The 13,614-nt window shown below is 40.8% G+C and overlaps 1 protein-coding gene and 1 long non-coding RNA gene across 3 annotated transcripts in view; one reads left to right on the top strand and one right to left on the bottom strand.

Annotated features, from left to right (window-relative positions):
- Positions 1-2,848: 2,848 nt before the first annotated feature.
- Positions 2,849-12,495, bottom strand: LOC116553369. Its single transcript, XR_004269724.1, has 3 exons — positions 12,359-12,495; positions 10,206-10,212; positions 2,849-2,859 (listed from the first exon to the last, which is right to left on the bottom strand). It is a non-coding gene; the product is annotated as an uncharacterized LOC116553369 (long non-coding RNA).
- DDX52 (DExD-box helicase 52) overlaps positions 9,383-13,614 on the top strand; it is a 34,437-nt gene continuing 30,205 nt past the window's right edge. For both annotated transcript variants that reach the window (XM_032280818.1, XM_032280817.1), the window contains exons 1-2: positions 9,383-9,509; positions 10,530-10,728. In XM_032280818.1, coding sequence (XP_032136709.1) covers positions 9,423-9,509; positions 10,530-10,728 — 286 coding nt within the window. In that variant the 5' untranslated portion in view covers positions 9,383-9,422. The remainder of the gene's footprint in view (positions 9,510-10,529; positions 10,729-13,614) is intronic.

The following is a 13,614-nucleotide window of genomic DNA, read 5'->3' as shown; positions in this document are numbered from 1 at the left end:
AAAGAATATCACCATGGTGTACATACTGATATTTTACCACTTTTGTGTTACCATTTATACTGTGACCATTTGATTCACATGGCATCTTCCAGGTTGCTCCACTGTAAGTTTTCTATTTTTCTCTTTGTAATTAATAAATACCTTGTGGGACATACTTGGTGATTATGTAAATAACCTGTTTCTCAAATGTGGCAAAGAGTTTCATGGATAGGCCACAAATTCACAGTAGGAGCCTTCATTAGATTTCCTTAAATATGGTATTATTTAAACCACCTCATGCCAAATAGCCTATACCTGAAGAAAACCAAGTTTCATTAACTGCTGCTTGTATCTTGGCATCAATAATATGAGGCAATGCAGCCTTCTTTAAAGAGCTCAAGCTTAGAAATCACACAGATTGGGTTCAAAACCCAGTATGGCCACTTACTACCGATATGATGTGAGAGGCAAGCTACTTAATGTCTCTGAGCCCTAGTTTCTTCCTCAGAAAAATAAGAACACTGTAATTTCAACCTCATAGAGCTGTCGTGAGTTCAATAAGCTCACATGATCTAAAAAGTATCCTGAACCCAATGTGGCACACAGCAGTCACTCAATAAATGGTAGCTATTAATAAACAATAATGGTGATATTATTTTGGTTAGTGTTGAACTCTGATGAAATTTTTTATAGATAGAGACATTCTGCCATACTATACACTTATTCTATTGATCCAGCCTTAGGCCAGAGCTGATTTTAAAACAGAAAAGCAAATTCCTTGGTAAATTCTCTTTAGGAAATTAAACGGTAGGGTCTATGGACCCAGAGTTCATGCCAACTCTTCGCTTCAGTGTGGACTGTCCATTTGGAGGTTAATAAGGTGATTCCAGAGAGCACTTTATTCCAACACTGGAGTGCCACCGTGAGGTCAGCATTGGTCCTGGCACTATTTACTTCAATTCTGTCCTGATTAAAAGAATATTTGAGTAGTACACTTACATTGTATTGTAGCCTAAAGAGTACCCTCTAGTGACTATTGGTGGCAAAAAAGTACAAAAAATGTAAGAATTTGGATTTCTTGAGTACATGACTTGGATTTTTAAAGTACTAGACTACTGGTAAATCTTGAGAATTTGAAATTGAAAACTCAGCCCCAGAGAAAGCAAGGTTTATGTCTCACTGTGGGAACGGCTTCTGGGTTTGTTATCCATACCCAATCACCCTCTCCTCAACTCACTTTTTAAGTACAATTTCCATTTTATTTTTCTCCAGAGAACAGTCCATCTTCAGTCTTTAAGGACTCAGCTCCCCATATAGGTTTTGGCGGGGGTCATTGGGCAGCACCTGCAGGTTTAATTCGGGGTGGGGGTGTTTGGTCCTTGCAGGCTTCACGAGACCAATTGCTGCCTACTTTGCTATGAATTGCACAACTCACACAGTAATGTAGCTTCACATACAGCTTGGGAAGTACATAGGCATCGACGACGCACACTTCAGAAATATCCCTGACTTTTTTTTTTTTTTTTTTTTAGATGGAGTTTCTCTCTTGTTACCCAGGCTGGAGTGCAATAGCGCGATCTCGGCTCACCGCAACCTCCGCCTCCTGGGTTCAGGCAATTCTCCTGCCTCAGCCTCCTGAGTAGCTGGGATTACAGGCACGCACCACCATGCCCAGCTAATTTTTTGTATTTTTAGTAGAGACGGGGTTTCACCATGTTGACCAGGATGGTCTCGATCTCTTGACCTCGTGATCCACCCGCCTCGGCCTCCCAAAGTGCTGGGATTACAGGCTTGAGCCACCGCGCCCGGCATGAATGACGAATTTCTTAATGGCCTTGTCATTGGCATGCATCGGGCACAGTTCATGCAGCAAATCGGCTGCACATGGCCACAGCCTTCTGTGGCACGACTGTTGTTCCTTCTTTCCTTTGTCGTCTTGGAGGCATGGACTGGAGAGAGGACGACTCACTTTTAAATTAAGATCCTGAAGTTGCAGTTCAGAAGAGTCTAGCTCCCTTTGCAGAGAAATAATAATTCCTACTTCCAAATAACCATTAGGAGCTTCATTCAGGTGTCCCACAAAAATCTCAAACACAATGTATTCAGAATTAAGCTTACTATTAATATATAGTCCTCACACAAACCTAGCCCTTCAGTATTACCCCTTTCCGTGAAAAGGCTCACCCCTACTCAGTCACCTAAGTTTGAGACCTGGGAATTATTTTAGGTTTCTCCCTCTCCTGCTGTCCTTCCACATCCAATCACTTTACCTCCTTAATGTCCTTTAGATTTGCTCCTTTCTCCTTTCCCATAGTCACTGCCTTCTTCCCTCACTAACTACTAATTCAATATTGTCCTGGTCTCCCTGACTCCAGACTCGCCTCCCTTCCGTGTTGCTACTAAAGTGATGTTTTAAAATTAAAACTGCCAGGCACAGTGGCTCATGCCTGTCATCCCAGCATTCTGGGAGGCCAAGGAAGGAGGACTGCTTGAACCCAGGAGTTCAAGACCAGCCTAGGCAACATGGCGAAACCTCTACAGAAATATAAAAATTAGCTGGGCATGGTGGCACATGCCTGTAGCCCCAGCTACTAGGGAGGCTGAAGTAGGAGGGTCACCTGAGACTGGAGAGGTCAAGGCTGCACTGAGCTATGATTGTACCACTGCGTTCTAGCCTGGATGACATGAGACCCTGTCTCTAAATAAATAAATAAATAAATATTAAATTTAAAACTGTTTATATAAAAAAAAAACTGTTTATATAACTGGCTTAACATCCTTTAATGGCTCTCAGCGCCTACAAGATTAAGTTCAAAGTCAGTGTATAGAAAAGGCCCTTCGCAAGCTAGTCCCCACCTACCTGTCCAGCTCTGTTTCTTGCTGCAGCCTCCACTTCCAGCTTTGCTGAGCCACTAGTAGTTCCCCAAACACAACAGGCTGTTTCATGCCTCCTTACGTTTGTTGCTGCTCTTCTCTCTACTTAAATACCTTTACCTGTCTTGTCTAACTGGTCAACACTTTATTTGTGAAGGCTATGCCAGGTTTATCTTCTCTACAGAGTATTTTCTAACTTTCCACAAAGCCCACTCCACCCTGCCACCCTAGAGCAACTTACTCCCTCACTTCCTATAACTTATACTGCAGTGCCTAGAGAATTTCCTAGATCTGTTTGAAAACAGTTCTCTGTCCCTAGCAAACTCAAAGCTACTTGAGACCAAGGACTGTGTCTAGTTCATTTTTGGATCCCTAAGCCTTAGTCCATTCCAGAAACACTGTAAAAACAACCACCACCAAGTTCATTGAACACTAAGCAGGGAGTGGAGGAGGAAAAGTTTTCAAAAACATACTCTTAGGGCATAGAGTGATCACCCTGTTCACAACAAGTTATCCCAGCTAGCTCCCACTGCAGTGTTATGCAGACTTTGTGTTCTCACTTGCTACAGCTGAGAAACCATGTGTGTCTACCAGTCAGACCATACTGGTTTTTAGAGAAATTCCAGTTAAACAAAACCATGATTCAGTTTCCTCACTGCTTATGTTGACAATGCTTCTAAATGGTTTTGTTTTGTTTTTTCCCCAGGAGGAAATGGTCCTTTAATGAGTCAGCTGGACATTGTGAGGGTATGAAATGGTCTAAGTATGACAGTTCCTCTGTCTTCTTTCACCCATTCAGCTAAAATTTATCACAAAGCACCAAGCAAAAGACATAAGGTCCATTCCAAAATTCATTAAGGTTGGCAGCTTCAGGGATCTTTGTCTATTTCATTTCACTTCATTAATTAGACTAGACTTACTGACTGCTTACTTTGAAACAGACTCCATGGAAAGAAAAAAAAAAAATGAAGATAAATGAGATGCAGAAACAGCCCTCAAAAATCTCCAACTCTGTGGACATATATGGAAACATTATTTCAATGGAATAGGAAAAGAGTTAAAATAGAGGTACTTAACAAAGTGGCATGAGAACTCAAAGAAAGATGGACTATGTCAAGGAGGGGACATTCGGGGTAAGTTTCACACAGGAGAGGACATGTCAACTGAGTTTTGAAGAATGTAAGGAGTTCTCCAGAACTCTTTATGGAAGAGAGGACATTCCAAGAAGAAAGAAAAATAAGTATAAAGGTTCTGAGTTGGAAGCAAAGCTGAAATGAGATGAGAAAACTAAAGCTTGAGAGAGGATAGGTAAACTACCCAAGGCCACACAGATGGCTAAGTGATAGGACTGAGTTGAACACAAGCTGAAGCTGTTTATGGGAGGGAGTCATATTTCCTGCGAATGCTGAAGCAGGACAAAACGTTGAGAACCACTGCTTAGGGCCTGACATACAACTTATAGTTCAGGCTACATTCGGTAGACAATGGGAATCATGAGAGGGTTTTTGTTTTGTTTGTTTGTTTGTTTGTTTGTTTTGAGATGGAGTCTCGCTCTGCAGCCCAGGCTGGAGTGCAGTAGCACAATCTGGGCTTACTGCAACCTCCATCTCCTGGGTCCCAGTTCAAGGATTTCTCCTACCTCAGCCTCCCAAGTAGCTGGGATTACAGGCACGAGCCACCATGCCCAGCTAATTTTTGTATTTTTTAGTAGAGAAGAGATTTCACCATGTTGGCCAGTCTGGTCTTGAACTCCTGACCTCATGATCCGCCCACCTCAGCCTCCTGAAGTGCTGGGATTACAGGCGTGAGCCACTGCGCCCGGCCTCATGAGATGTTTTTAAGCAGAGAAGCAACATAGTCACATTTGGGCTTTAGAAATATAATTCCAGCAGGTGGATTCTTAACATTGACTATAATTAGAATCACTTGAGAAGCTTTCAAAAATTACAGGATAGGCCAGGCGTATTTGGGAGGCTGGAGCAGGCGGAACCCGAGGTCAGGAGATGGATACCATCCTAGCTAACACAGTGAGATGCCATCTCTACTAAAAATAAAAAAAATTAGCTGGTTGTGGTGGCATGGGCATTTAGTCCCAGCTACTCGGGAGGCTGAGGCAGGAGAATCGCTTTAACTCAGGAGGCGGAGGTTGCAGTGAGCAGAGATCGCACCACTGCATTCCAGCCTGGGCAACAGAGTGAGACTCCATCTCAAAAAAAATACAGGCTAGGGAACCAGTATAGAACAATTAAAACAGAATTTCTGGGAATGGGACTCAGTTTTCTTATTTGTTTTGAGGCAAGGTCTTGCTCTATTGCCCAGGCTGGAGTGTAGTGGTGTGATAATGGCTCACTGCAGCCTTGACCTCCCAGGCTAAGTGGCCCTCCCAGCTCTGCCTCCCTAGTAGCTGGGACTACAGGTGCACCACCACACTTGGCTAGTTCTTAAAAAATATTTTGTAGAGATGGGGTCTCCCTATGTTGCCCAGGCTAGTCTTCAACTCCTGGTCTGACGTGATCCTCCTGCCTCAGCCTCCCAAAATGCTGGGATTATAGGTGTGAGCCACTGTACTTGGTCTCTTGCTTTTTAAGTTCTTCAGAAGATTCTAATGTATGTTGAGGGTCAAGAACTTTTCTCTAGGAGGAAGAACTGAAAGATGGAAAAAACAATATTAAGAACCTACTACGTCTGAGATTTTGTTCCAAACGCCTTATACAATAACTACAGTATCTATATACATATTAGGATTTTATACGTATCTAGTATCCTGACCCATCTCAACTGTTTTAAGCCCTGTGTGATGAAAAATTATGCTGCTCCTAACCTCAAGGTAGATATTGTAACCCTATAATCCCTAAAATTTGTTGTAATTTTACCAACAAGGAAACTGAGGCACAGACCAGTGAAATAACCCATTCAAGATTATCAAATTACTAAATGACACAATTGGACTCAAACATAAGCCTTTCTGGTGCCCCAAACCCACACTCCTTCCACTATGTACCACTGCCTATGAACATAACTTAACTTCAGAACAATTCCAAAGTAGCTATCATGATCCTCATTTTACAGATAAAGAAATTAGTCCCAGAAAGATTAATGTGAGCAAATCACAAATCACAGCTAATAGATGGAAGAGCTGGGAGAATTTAAACTCAGCCCTATTTAACTCCAAATCCATGCTCACGAAGGTAAAGAATATAGTACATATTCAACATTCAATATAATTCCACTTTCCTCTGAAAGGAAAGCAGCAAGTTGGGTTCTTAGTGTAACATAGAGTATTATTCCTAGTGGCTTCCTCTTCCTTCTTGAGTTTTAGGTGGCTAAACTTCTATTGAACTATCAATCCAAGTCACTTTTTTTTTTGTTGGAGTTGGGAAGGCAGAACTCTGTCATAACCTTCCATGATACCAACCTGGGAAAACTCTAACTCTGGCCAAATCCAGCACTACGCACTTCACACCCTTATTTAAGTGGCTGAATCACGCTAATGTGTCTCCTTTTAGGTTAATTGCCCTGAACCTCAAATGGGCATTCATCGCCCAGAATTATTATTGCTTTTCTTTAGTAAGTTCATTTTCCCACTGTTAGAGAATATTATTTCCTATCACTTCTCTCCTCAGCCCTCCAACACAACCTGATAAAATTCCATCCCACCCCCATTCCATAATCTCCCTTCTCTGTTGCATCAACAATTTATACCTTTCCACTGGGTTATCTGATATAATTTACAAACATCTCCTAGCACCCTTATTTAAAAACATCAAAAACCAAAAGCAAAACCCTCCTTTGAATCCACATCTGGCTATAGCTACCACTCAACTTCTTTGCTACCCTGCTCAGCTAAATCTTGGAAGAGTTGGTTTCATCCATCTCCATTTCACCCCTTCACCAGTCATCTCTGTTCACCAATGTCCCTGAAATTGACATTATCAGGGACCCAAGGGACCTCCATGTTGCCAAATGCAGTGATCTTTTCTGTCTTCAGCCTCTCAACAGCCTTTGAAATAGCTGATCACTACCTTCTTCTTGAAACTTCCTTCTGGCTTTGGTGACACCACATTCCTGGTCTTCCTACCTCACTGGTTGCTTGCTACTTCACTTGCTTCTACTCAGACTTGTTTTACAGGTGTCTCCTCCTCCACCTGATCTCCAAGTATTAAAGTACCACAGGGTCTGTCCTGGGTCCCCTTCTCTTCTCTATTCACACATTTTTTCTAAGTGATCACATTCATGCTCATGCTTTTGGAGATGGGTTTGTTACCACTTACAAAGGGATTAGATTCTACATCAGATCATAAAGAAAAAAAATCTCATAAAGTTGAATTTTTTTTAATTCCCTAAGTCATCCACAAAGCATATAAAATGGTAGTTGTCATTTTATACATGTTAATTTTATATATGGCTGTGGCCATATGTATGTGCCAAACTGAAGAAAAGCACACTAATAAGCCCAACAATTAAGTTTTTCCTAGTATGTTGAGATAGATTAATTTTATTTATTTATTTATTTTTGAGACAGGTTCTCACTCTTGTCACCCAGGCAGGAGTGCAGTGGCACTATTACAAGTCACTGCAGCCTCAACCTCCCAAGCTCAAGCAGTCTTCCTGCTTAAGCCTCCCAAGTGGCTGGGACTAGAGGCATGTGCCACAATGCCTGGCTAATGTTTTAATTTTTGGTAGAGATGGAGCTCTGCCATGTTGCCCAGGCTGGCTTCAAACTTCTGAGCTGAAGTATTCTGCCCACCTTGGCCTCCCAAAGTGCTGGGATTACAGGTATGAGCCACTACACCCGGCCAAAGATAAGTTATTTTTATTGAGCAACAGACGAAGTACTTGGGGACTTCCTATTTTTAAAAAGTAGACACACTTGGGACAGCAAGGCCACCACCCCCGACTATAATAGGGAGTTAAGGGACTGAATCCATCTGAGAAACAGCAGATTCACATCCTCCACCTCATCTCACCTCACACTTGCTTTCCTTGATTGTAAAGAACTCACCCATACAATTTCAAGTATTTCTCATTCTCTTTGGTCGAATACATACTAAATTTTTATAGTTAAATGCTCAGATGGTGTGACTGCTTTTACCATTAATGTGTTGATGATTTGCAAATTAATTTCTCTAGCCCTAATTTTTGTTCCTGAGCTTCAGATTCAGAACCAACTACCTATTTGGATGTCTCCAATTAAAGTCAACTAGATATTGTAATCTGTCTAAAACATAACAATTGATTCCACTCTCCATGACTCACTTGTACCAAAAGTCCTTCTTTCTTAGGCTTTCTTAGCTCAGTAAATGGCACGCCATCTACCCAGCCAAAAAACTAGGAGTGATCTTTGATTCCTCCCTTTCTCTCACCTCTGCATAACATCCGTCAGGAACATTTATTTAGCTCTACCTCCAAAATACATCCTAAATCTATCCATTTATCTCTCTCAGCACATATGCCAACCTAGACAAGCCAGGCTCATCATTCTACTCTGACTAATCTGTTTCCACTCTTAGCTTTTCTATGGTCCATTCTCCTAATAGCCAGTGTAATCCTTTATGAAACATCCACTCATTCATTCACCAAACATTTATTGAAAGTGAACGAGAACTGGGGATACAACAGCAAAGCAAAGTACATCCCTGTGCTCAGGGACTTACATTCCAGAAGAGGGAGAAGCAGTAAATAATTTTGTACAAATGCAATAAATATAAAAAATTAAATGTGATAAACTAAATCATGTTCCTCTCTCCATAAAAATTTTCAAATAGTTTCCCAAGGTGGAAGTCCAAATTCCATACCTTGTAACCTTGTTACAAGATTCTGTGAGATCTGGCTTCTGTTTGTCCTTCCAACCTTATGTGTACTACTCTATCACGCTGCAACTTGGCTCCAGTCACACTGGCATTCTTTCTGTTCTCTCAAGTTCCAAACGTTTTCCCTTCTTCAGTCACATTTCCCCTATCTGGAATGCTGTTTCCAGATCTTGGAAAGGTTGCTTCCTCTTAGCTCAAGTTATCACTTCAACAGAGTGAATTTCGCTAATTCAGCTCCACCATCATTTTCTCTATCAATTACACCTTTTTGTTTCATAGCACTTATTACTTTACAGAAATTGTGCTTATTTGTTAACAATATCTGTTGTCCCTACTAACATGTAAGCTTCGTGAGAAGAGGAATCTTAAGATGTTGTTTACTCAAGTGTCCCTCAAAGTCTAGAACAGTGCCCAACATAAGAGGATACTGATAAATATTTTTTCAAAGAATTTGCGCACGCCTATGGTCCCAGCAGTTTGGGAGATCGAGGTGGGAGGATCACTTGAGCCCGGGAGTTCGAGGCTGCGATTGCGCCACTGCGCTCCACCCTGGGCGACCGAGCAAGACCTTGTTTCAAAAAAGAAAAAAAAAAAGGATAAATAATGACGGAGTACATGATAATTAAATAGCCTAGTCTCTCATCCAGCCAGGTTCCGCCTCCAGGACTCACTGACGCTCGCGCCCTCTTCCGATGCTGCCTGGGGCACAGGAAGTAGTCTGCGCAGGCGCCGCAGAACCGTGGAGCTTTCTGGGTAAAGATGGATGCCCACGATCTCTTTCGCCGGCTCGGCGCGGGGGCCAAATTCGACGTGAGACGCTTCTCGGCAGACGCAGCCCGATTCCAGGTACTGTACCCAAGGGACCGAGGCAGGAGAAGGAGCAGGAATCCGGGAACGAACCCGCTGCTGGGGTAGGCCGGCGCACATGGACACCCGTGGCCTGGCTCTCACCATCCTTGGGGTATTTTCCCTCCTTTTGTGTTGAGCTTACCTGCACGCCTAATCCGTTCAAGCCTTCTGAATAAACTCTTTTAACTATCCTGTTGTAGACTTAGTTGGGCCTGGCACGGAAACGCTCTTTCCTCCCTCTTATTCAAAGCAAAGTGGGAATCCTCCTTTCAAAAGGAACTTTTTCTCCGAACCTGGAGGAAAGGAATTTCGAAAATAGAAACAGCCGAAGATGGAGAAAATAGATTCTCTCACTGTAGTCTCAAGTTTGGTTTGGCTGCGTATACTTGTACTGGGCATGGTTCTTTTCATTGCTTCAGCCCCACGGCTTAAGTAACGAATGAGAAGAGCGATTTAGAAATGGGGAATCTTAACTAGAGAAGTAGTGAGTGATGAATTAGGGGAAGTCAGTTGGGGCCCGGTTGGGGAAAATCTTGAATGTCCACTTTGCTGTTTGGGCTGGGGACTTGCGTATGTGTGTGTGACATGTGTTTCTTCTTTCTCTAACGGGTGAGTATGTAGTCTGGAGCCAGATTATCTGGGTCTAAATGCTAAGTCTGCCAGTTACTAATTTTGAGAACTTCCTCAAGTTACTTAATTTCTGAATGCCTTGGTTTTCTCATCCGTGATACTGCTGTTTACCTTATGCAGTTGTAAATATGAAGCAATTTAATATGTATAAACATGCTTAGAAATCTGCTTGACATTTAGTAAGCATATGTGTTCATTGCTAATGTTAATTTGTTACTATTATGAGGTCAGAGAAGGTCTCTCCAGGTTCCATTTGCCGAAATACTTGGTCAAAGGGTAGAAACGATGGGGTAGTCACTGGACTCATGACTTTACTGCCAGTCTTGCTTGAATGAAAGCAATGGTATTCTTGTCAGTAGGTTTCATTTTAATTTTTTTTGGCTTTAGATAGGAAAAAGGAAATATGACTTCGACTCTTCGGAGGTGCTGCAGGGACTGGACTTTTTTGGAAACAAGAAGTCTGTCCCAGGTGTGTGTGGAGCATCACAAGCACATCAGAAGCCCCAAAATGAAGAGGTAAAAAAAGAGAGCCTAACTGAAAGGAAGAGGGAGCAAAGCAAGAAAAAAAGGAAGACGATGACTTCAGGTTAGTGTTTGATTCCTGTTACTTTTTTCTCTTTAATTTTTTTCAGTTATAAAAATAATACAAGCTTTATGGTTACAAGTCAGATAATAAGGTCATTTGTCAGTCAGTTAATGGCACTCAGGTTGTTTCCAGGTATTTGCCATTAGAAATATTACAGTAAAAATAATTGTAAGTAAAGATACTTATACATAAATCCTTCTGTACAGGTACTGTTATTTCTGCAGAATAGCATCCCAAAGATAGCATTATATGGTGAAAGGGTATGTACACTTTCTTTGAAAAATACTACAGAATGACTTCCTGTGTTCTTGTCAGTGCTGGTGTTTTTTGCCAAGCTAATGAATGAAACTATTTTGTATTTATATTTTCTTGATAACAGGTGAGGTCAAGCATATTTTTGTATGTTTTACTGAACATTAACATTTCACCTTTTGTGAATTGTTTGTTCTTACTCTTGTCCATTTTCCAGAGTGTGTGTGTGTGTGTGTGTGTGTGGTATTTTTTGTCTTGGGGTTATTTGTCTTTTTTTAAAAAAAATCTATAATATTAACTTTCCTAGCCATTTACCTTTTTTTTGGTAAACACTTGGGTTATACAATGATGAAAAGTAAATTTCATTCCTACTGTTTATGTCCAGTCCCTTGTTTTCTCCGGAGACAACCACTGTTAATTTATTTTGTATTTTTCTGGAGATACTCTATGCCCATGTATTTATGCCACACTGAAAAATAAAAACAAGTAACTCTGTATAGTATTTTATATAGTTTATAAACAGGATTACTGCATATACACTGTTGGGAACCTCTCCTACTACCTTCCCCTTTTTTAAAAACAATGTATCTCGAAGGTTGTTTGAAATCAGTAGGAAGTACATTGCCTTCTTCGTTTTAACACATGTATCCCATTGTGTATTGCAAAATTGATTGAGCAAGTTTCTGTGCAATGGATATTTATAGTTTGTTTTCACATTTTTGTTGTAGTTTTTCAGTGTCATTCTACTTATCTTTGCATGTATATCTGTCCCATAAATTCTTAGAAGTGGAATTGCAGAGTTAACCGATAGATTTATCCACCAGAAACATTGCATCTGTAGAAAGTACTTTGCCTTGTTCATTGTAACACAGCTTAGTAGCCCATCATGCATTGTAGGGATGGTCCATGATTGATTTGACACGTTGCTGTGTGATGGATTTAGTGCATTGTTTGGATGCTTTTGCTGTTGACAATGCTGCAGTAAAAGTCATTCTCCTTCCCTGGCTGCAAAGAAGTTTCATAAAACCTTTTATGAAGATTAATAAAAAAAAAAACAACATGCCACAAACTTAGGAAAAAGATTCAAATGTTGGGCCACCAGAAATATACATCTACGTACTTTAACCATTGTGGCAATAAATGTATTTAGGCCATAGATCTATGATAAATGTGTAGTCATGTATCTATTTTTAACTAGAAAATTGAAGAGCTTGTGAATTAGTAATGATTTGGGTCTATTAGTATCAATTGTCTCGTGAAGGGAACAAATTTGTTTTAAAAAAGTTATTCTACTTTGTGATGCTTTCCAGCAAGGTATGAGAAATTTCTCTTTTTGTAAATTTGTCTCTTCATGTACATTGTACCCTTATTGTACTACATTGTACATCTGTATATTGAGGAAATTAGCTCCATGTCTAGCATATTATGTTTACAAATATGTTTCCAGATTGTCATATGTCACTATTTATTTATTTACTTTTTGGCCTTCTGTGCATTACGTTTGTTTTTTAAAAATTCTAGGCTGGGTGCAGTGGCTCACACCTATAACCCCAACACTTTGGGAGGCGAGGTGAGCGGATCACCTGAGGTCAGGAGTTTGAAATGAGCCTGGCCAACATAGTGAAACCCCGTCTCTACTAAAGTAAACTACCTGGACATGGTGGCAGCCGCCTGTAATCTCAGCTACTTGGAAGGCTGAGGCAGGAGAATCACTTGAACCCGGGGGGTGGAGGTTGTAGTGAGCCGGGATCATGCCATTGCTCTCCAGTCTGAGCAACAAGAGCAAAACTCCATCTCAAAAAAAAAAAAAAAAAAAAAAAATTCTAGCCTGTGTGCAGTGGCTCACGCCTATAATCCCAACACTTTGGGGAGGCTGAGGTGGGCAGATCACCTGAGGTCAGGAGTTTGAAAGCAGCCTGGCCAACATGGTGAAACCCTATCTCTACTAAAACCACAAAAAAATGAGCTGGACGTGTAATCTCAGCTACTCGGAAGGCTGAGGCAGGAGAATCACTTGAACACAGGAGGCAGAGGTTGCAGTGAACCAAGATTGCGCCACTGCATTTCAGGCAGATGACAGAGCAAGACCCTGTCTCAAAATAAATAAATAAATAACTTCCATGGTTTTTTATTTGTGGTTTCTCTTTGACTCTGTGGGATTGTATTTGGAGTGAATAGGAAACTAAAAAATTTTTTTCAGCTGTCTAAATAATTGTCTTGATACCATAATTGTCTTAATACCATACGTTGGCATTTTGTCTCATGTTGATGAATTGTCTTACTACCATATGTTGATAATCTATGTTTCCTCCGTTGGATTTTAATACAACCTTAATTATAAACTTAATTTCCATATATATTCAAGTCTGTCTCTGGACCTCTTCTGTTCTGTTTCTGAAGTGTACACCAATACTAGCTTATTTTAATTTCTATGATCTTATATATTATAAAATCCAGTAGAGTGGTGAGGCATACCAATATTTTGGGCAACTCAATATTTTCTTCCCACAGTGATCTACAGAATCATTGCAATCCCAATTAGAATTCCAGCAGACTTTTTTGTAGAAATTTCTGCTAAAGCTTTGGCTATCTTTCTTCAAACATTCTATAATAAGCAGATACTATTTATTCTCT

Source organism: Sapajus apella, unplaced genomic scaffold, assembly GCF_009761245.1.
Source record: "Sapajus apella isolate SASKATOON/1434 unplaced genomic scaffold, GSC_monkey_1.0 scaffold12, whole genome shotgun sequence".
Lineage (NCBI taxonomy): Eukaryota > Metazoa > Chordata > Mammalia > Primates > Cebidae > Sapajus > Sapajus apella.
Note: the sequence above shows the minus strand (reverse complement) of the source record. Positions and strands in the feature narration are given on the sequence as shown.